This window comes from Dryas octopetala, chromosome 7, assembly GCF_963921425.1.
Source record: "Dryas octopetala chromosome 7, drDryOcto1.1, whole genome shotgun sequence".
NCBI classification, from domain to species: Eukaryota; Viridiplantae; Streptophyta; class Magnoliopsida; order Rosales; family Rosaceae; genus Dryas; species Dryas octopetala.
This window is the reverse complement of record NC_141372.1, coordinates 21,514,448-21,520,816: the sequence shown is the minus strand read 5'-3', so window position 1 is coordinate 21,520,816 and position 6,369 is coordinate 21,514,448. Positions and strand designations below refer to the sequence as shown.

General features: G+C 39.1%; 1 protein-coding gene across 1 annotated transcript; it reads left to right on the top strand.

The window, feature by feature from the left end:
- The first annotated feature begins 367 nt into the window (after window positions 1-367).
- On the top strand, window positions 368-4,215 carry LOC147280536 (Major facilitator superfamily protein). Its single transcript, XM_086251523.1, has 5 exons — window positions 368-521; window positions 765-994; window positions 1,396-1,830; window positions 2,548-2,693; window positions 2,858-4,215. Exons 1-5 carry the CDS (start codon window positions 368-370, stop codon window positions 3,750-3,752), a joined length of 1,860 nt encoding a protein of 619 aa, XP_086107649.1. The 3' UTR covers window positions 3,753-4,215.
- The last annotated feature ends 2,154 nt before the right edge of the window (window positions 4,216-6,369 follow it).

Below are 6,369 nucleotides of genomic sequence, written 5' to 3'. Positions count from 1 at the left end.
ATCTATGGTGGATATGTAGCAGTGGCTAGGATCGATGGAAGACATTTATCTCTTATAGTTGCCATGGAAGCATGGATACCAAGAGATTGTGTATATGTGGGGGCTGACTTATTGCTTAGCTTAGTTTTAAGCACAATCATGGGCCATGCGCCCATGCCACTACTGCTGAGTCAACTTCCCGAGGACTCCAAACCCCAAAAGATCGGCCCCGAGGAAATGCAGGGGTGACCATTATATATATGAAGCCAACCCACTTGTTAGATTGTCTCAATATCACAAAAGAAGTTTTAAGGAAGTCAAGGCCTTTGATTTCACAAAAGATACGCATAGTTTGATATATAAGAGAGAGAGAGTATAGATAAAGAAAATGGAGGATAGAGTGGAAAAGACAAAAGTGAAATTCAGAGGAGAATCCAATTTTATGTCTGAGGCTGCGCTGGAGGATACGTCTGTTGATTGGAGAGGCAGACCCTGCAAGCCTACCAACCATGGTGGAATGAGGGCTGCTGTTTTTGTCCTTGGTCTCTCTCTCTCTCTCTCTCCCTCTCTTGCTTATTTCATATTTTGCACCATATATATTCATATGATCTTGAACACAAGTATTAAGTCTATATTGTAGTATTCACTATTTGTTACTATCAACTGTGAATATGGTAACATATGAACTTTATATGAATGCAAGAAAAATGAATTTACTAAATGCATTTTTGCTGATATGAATTTTAATTAATTAGTGGGTTATTGTTGGTGGATGCATGCTGCAGGTCTCCAAGGTTTTGAGATGATGGCAATAGCTGCTGTTGGGAACAATCTCATTACCTATTTATTAAATGAGATGCACTTTCCACTGTCAAAGTCTGCAAACATAGTAACAAACTTTATAGGGACAGTGTTCCTGACAGTGTTCCTCCTCTCCCTCTTTGGTGGGTTCCTCTCAGATTCCTATCTTGGGAGCTTCTGGACCATGTTGATGTTTGGCTTTGTGGAGCTCTCTGTAAGTCTTTTCTCATACATATATGATACATGTCCCTTTTCTCTTTTTCTTGTTCTACTTCTCTCAATCTCTCATCTTTTCAAGTAAGCACTATCCTGCAATTTGCATATTCTATATTCTTGTCTCTTTGAAATCTATGTTTATCTTATTAAATTCTGAAAACTAATCTTATTATAACACTAAATCAATATAGATTCTAAAGTAGCTGATTCTTATCATTTCATTCCTATACACACATCAAAAAGGCGCATGTTTACATGATGGTTTCTACAGCCCATTGTTTAGCAGCCCCAAAGGAGAAATAAAAGGCATATTCTATATGGAATAGTACTCTTAAATGCATAATGAGAAACAGATTTCTTGATTTTCCATGAATCAATTTTGGTTTAAATTGCTTGCAGGGTTTCATATTACTCTCTGTTCAAGCCCATCTCCCACAATTGAGGCCACCTCCCTGCAATATTATGTCCCAGAAGTGTCCCGAGGAGAAGGGCTACAAGGCTCTGATATTCTTTGCTGCAATTTACTTGGTGGCCTTAGGAAGTGGTTGTCTAAAACCAAACATAATCTCTCATGGGGCAGACCAATTCAGGAGGGACGACTCCAAGCAAGCCAAGAAGTTGTCCACTTTCTTCAATTGCGCATACTTTGCCTTCTGCATGGGAGAACTGATTGCACTAACTGTGCTTGTTTGGGTCCAAACACACTCTGGGATGGATGTTGGGTTTGGAGTGTCTGCAGCTGCCATGGCAATGGGACTAATCATCTTGATTTTTGGTACGTCTGTCTACAGAAACACACCACCACGCGGAAGTATTTTCACTCCAATTGCTCAAGTAACCTCAATTACCTTTCTCCTTTAATCTTCTACAGAGTATTATGCTTTTTCTTTTTTCTCCTTTGGGAATTGAGGAGCCTTTTTTTATTACTTTATTCTTTCATTCCAGTCATGTTGACCTCTATGCTTTTGTTGTCGGTTATAAGCTAATTAATCCTGTAATTCGGTACAACACTTAAAGTTCCTTTTTTGTTTAAATCAATTACTTCTCAAAAACTGTCTCTGTATGAGTGTGTTTGGTGTTTCTGTACCTGTGATGTTTAAGAGACTTTCTTGTTGCTTAATCTTCTGTTATATTTTATTTTTTCCTGTCCTGAGTAAACTAGCATATTATTTACAATCTTTTTATGTAGCTCAAGTAAAGAAAGTAGTTCTAACTATTTATTTGTGGGTATCAATCAATAATATTCCTCATCTTTGTTGATCCTGATTAAAATAAGAACAATTTGCATTTTAATACTAAATAGAAGCTTTGCTAAACTTAATATTATTGTTATGTTATGTGATGCTTCTTTCTATCAAAATGGAAGAATTGTATATGTTAGATCTCCATTCAACCCTTTTGTCCTTCTCAATATTAGCATCCCTATGAACATACTCCTATACATTGGTTTTGGAATTGGCACCGACCTTATACTTAAAATTATGGAAGTGCGCGTATGATCAATGTCTCTTCACAATCCTTTAATTAGTTTATTCATTGTCTGCTCATCAGGTTTTTGTTGCTGCATTTACAAAGAGAAAGCAAATCTGCCCTTCAAACACAGAAATGCTTCATGGAAACCAAAACAATGTGCCAAACCACCTCTTTGTTGCCATGTCTCCTAACGTCAGCACTCTCCTCCATACAGAAAAGTTCAGGTGGGGTACAAACTTTGAAGGCAGATATATATTGTTCTGCTAGCTAATGTCAACTTTGACATGTTTTAGCATTATCCCACTTTCAATGGAAAAGGTTAGGTTTCTTAATCTATAGCTGGATAGCATTTCTATATATCTAATGACTTTAGTTAAATAAACTGCAGATTCCTAGACAAGGCATGCATCAAAATTGAAGATGGAAGTCAGAGGAGTGAAAGTCCATGGAGATTATGCACTGTGGCTCAGGTGGAGCAAGTGAAAATAATTATCTCAGTTGTGCCCATTTTTGCCTGTACCATCATCTTCAACACCATTTTAGCTCAACTCCAGACATTCTCAGTCCAGCAAGGAAGTGCCATGAACACTAGGATCACAAAAAGCTTCAAAATCCCCCCTGCTTCACTTCAAGCCATCCCTTACATTATGCTCATCTTTCTTGTCCCTCTCTATGAAACTGTCTTTGTACCAACTGCAAGAAAAGTCACCGGAAGAGACTCCGGGATCTCACCTTTGCAAAGAGTTGGCACTGGCCTCTTTATTGCCACTTTTTCCATGGTTTCAGCTGCAGTTATTGAGAAAAAGAGAAGAAACTCAGCCTTGGACTCAAATGAAGCTCTTTCTATCTTTTGGATTGCTCCACAGTTTCTCATCTTTGGCCTCTCCGAGATGTTCACTGCAGTGGGGCTTATAGAGTTCTTCTACAAGCAGTCATTGGAAGGCATGCAATCCTTTCTAACAGCCATGACCTACTGCTCATACTCATTTGGGTTCTATTTGAGCTCCCTCCTTGTTTCTCTGGTGAACAGAGTGACCTCCACTTCTTCAAGGGGTGGTTGGCTCAGTGACAATGACCTCAACAGGGATAGGCTGGACCTTTTCTATTGGTTGCTTGCTGCTCTCAGCCTCATCAACTTCTTCAACTATCTTTTCTGGTCTAATTGGTATTCTTACAACCCGTCTGTATCACCCACTTCATCACCAAATGGAAAAGACTTGGAAAACAACAGCAACTTCAACCCTTCAAAGCATGTTGAAGCTCACAATATTAATATAACTTGAACTAGTTAGTAATTTCATGGTTTCTTATAATACTTTCTTGACTTAGACCCCTCCCTATCTTACTCTTGTATATGTAATTAAAAGGCAAACCTCCTGAGTCCTCATGATCAATTAAATATTACTATGATACCTCTAGATCCTCTTAGTGCGCACACCTGCATATGCTAGCTAGATTGATCTTTCTTTCTTTAATTAATATATAAGATATAGACATGATCAGAGGAATGCATTAGGAAGTTCGGTAAAAACCCACAAGCCACAAGATTCAATGAACCCTCCTAATTCTCCACCTTTTTCTTCAATGCGCCTTTCTGTTGATCATGTGCTAAGAGGGTTCTCAATTATCTTTTTTTGGGAGGAAAAGAGAAGATGTATAAGTGGTGGGGTTGTTGCTTTATGCTTTGGTTGGATAAAAGATGTCTCTTTTACAAAAGCAAAGCTATTCTAACTATAGCTATGGTGATGTTTGTTACATAAATATATATGTTATTGCTTGTAAGCCTCTATAATTAGAGTAATAACATTTCAGAGCTTAAAAAATGGCAAACAATTTGACTCTTTCTGGTGTCCTAGGGATAAGTGTTTCCTGTACTCTTGTCTCTTCTTCAATCACTTTCACCTTCAGAATGAAACATGTCTCATACATGTCCTTTGTTGGAGCTATAGGGTAGGCCCTGCTATTTGCATTAGGCTTTTTTATACTTTATCTAAATTTTACACTCAATTTTATTTTATCACTTAAAAAAAATTATGTCAATCTACCACCTAAATTAAAAATTTATTACAATGTATCACCTGACCCACATTCCGTTATATCTTCTATTAAAAAAAATCATGTGCCGAGCACATGACCTTCTTTTCAAAGATTTTTTCGTCATTTTATGCCCAAAGAAGATTTCTCCATCCTAACCTTTCTTCTCTCCTTCTTGGGCATGATAAATCTGTCTTCTCCTCCTTTCTGGCATTCTCTCTCTATAACCCCATATTTGAACTTCTCCTTCGTCTATTCCAACACTCATAGATCCATTGAAACCCAAAAATCTCTTGACATAGTGATCGGTCCTCAAGAAAGTTCAAAATTAATCACTCTCTACTCCTTTTTCCTTCTTAGATTAATACCCCAGAATTCAATTTCTCTCTCTTTCAATGGCTTCTAAGAAAGAGAGAGAAACTGAATTCATGTAGTTCTTAGATTAATACCCTGAAAAACCATGGCTGCCACCAATTAATATACGAATTCAATCCTCTCTCTTTATCAAAAAAAGAAAAAATAATGAAGTACCACTATTCATATATTACAATGATAAAAGAAATGGCTGTAAGTGGACTCTTTTAGTGTTGCATTTCGGTTTGATTGAAATATCTTGATCTATATGTTTCAATTCTACAAGCTCAATTTTTTTTCTGGGCTACAAATGTTTTTATTAATAATTAATGTTTACATTGATAAAAAGTTTTTCTTTTTTCTTTGGGTCAGAGAACATTGAGACCAAGTTAGACTAGAGATTTATATTTGGAAATGTAAATCCTTACCTCCAGTATCTGGTCGAAGGCACAAGGAACAAACAAATACGTTTTAAAATTCATGGTCGTAGGCATCTGTTTCAATAATTCATGGTGGTACGTTCAAGGCGGTGGGGAGCTGGTAATGGCAGATCTCCCATGCCCAAGAAGGAGAGGAGAAAGGTCAGGGATGGAGAAACCGTCTTTGGGCGTAAAATGACGAAAAAACTCTTGAAAAAAGGGTCATGTGCGCGGCACAAGATTTTTTTTAACAAAAGTTACGACGGAATGAGGATCAGGTGGTACATTGCAATAAATTTTTAATGAGCAAATTACAATTTAGTACCTCAATTTTATATGTTGTTTCAATTTAGTACCCCAACTTTGAAACCTTGCAAAAAAGTACCTCAACTTTCATTTTGTATCAATTTAGTACCCCAACTTTGAAAATTTGCAAAAAAGTACCTCAACTTTCATTTTGTGTCAGAATAGTACCTCCGTTAGTTTTTCTATCAAAATAGCAGGGGTATTTTCGTCTTTTCCTTAAATTTAAAAAATAATAAATTTTTTTAAATAAAAAAAATTAAAAAAAATAAAATTAAAAAAAAATTTATTTTAAAATAATTAAAATTAAAAAAAAATTTAATTTTGTTCCCTCCCCCCCGCCCCCGCCCCCGCCCCCACCCCCACCCCTCCCCTCCCCTCCCTTCCCAGCCTCTCCCTTCCCCTCCCCAGCCAGCCCCCACCCTCCCTTCCCCTCCCCTCCCCAGCCCGCCCCCCCTCCCTGCCCTCCCCTCCTCCCCAGCCCACCCCCACCCACTCCCCCCCTCCCTGCCCTCCCCTCCTCCCCAGCCCATCCCCAGCCCAAACCTCTGCATCCGGACCCTGTCCACCTACGCGGGCCCCGCCAAGACCCCACGCGACCTTGCCCAGGCCGCTGTGACCGTGAGCCTCACTCGCGCCCGCAGCGTCTCCGACTACCTCGCCCACGTCTCCAACGAGGGGTTCACGAAACGGCAGCGTTCGGTCGTCAGCGACTGCGTGGAGCAGATTTCGGACTCCGTGGACGAGCTGAGCCGGACGCTGGCGGAGCTGCAACACCTCCGCGGGGAGA

Bases quoted from the DNA above. Each gene is read 5' to 3' on its own strand.
- LOC147280536 (XM_086251523.1), top strand. From the start codon at position 368: ATGGAGGATAGAGTGGAAAAGACAAAAGTGAAATTCAGAGGAGAATCC. The intron at 995-1,395 runs GTAAGTCTTTTC...AATTGCTTGCAG, and splicing joins TTGGCTTTGTGGAGCTCTCT to GGTTTCATATTACTCTCTGT. The intron at 1,831-2,547 runs GTAACCTCAATT...TCTGCTCATCAG, and splicing joins TTTTCACTCCAATTGCTCAA to GTTTTTGTTGCTGCATTTAC.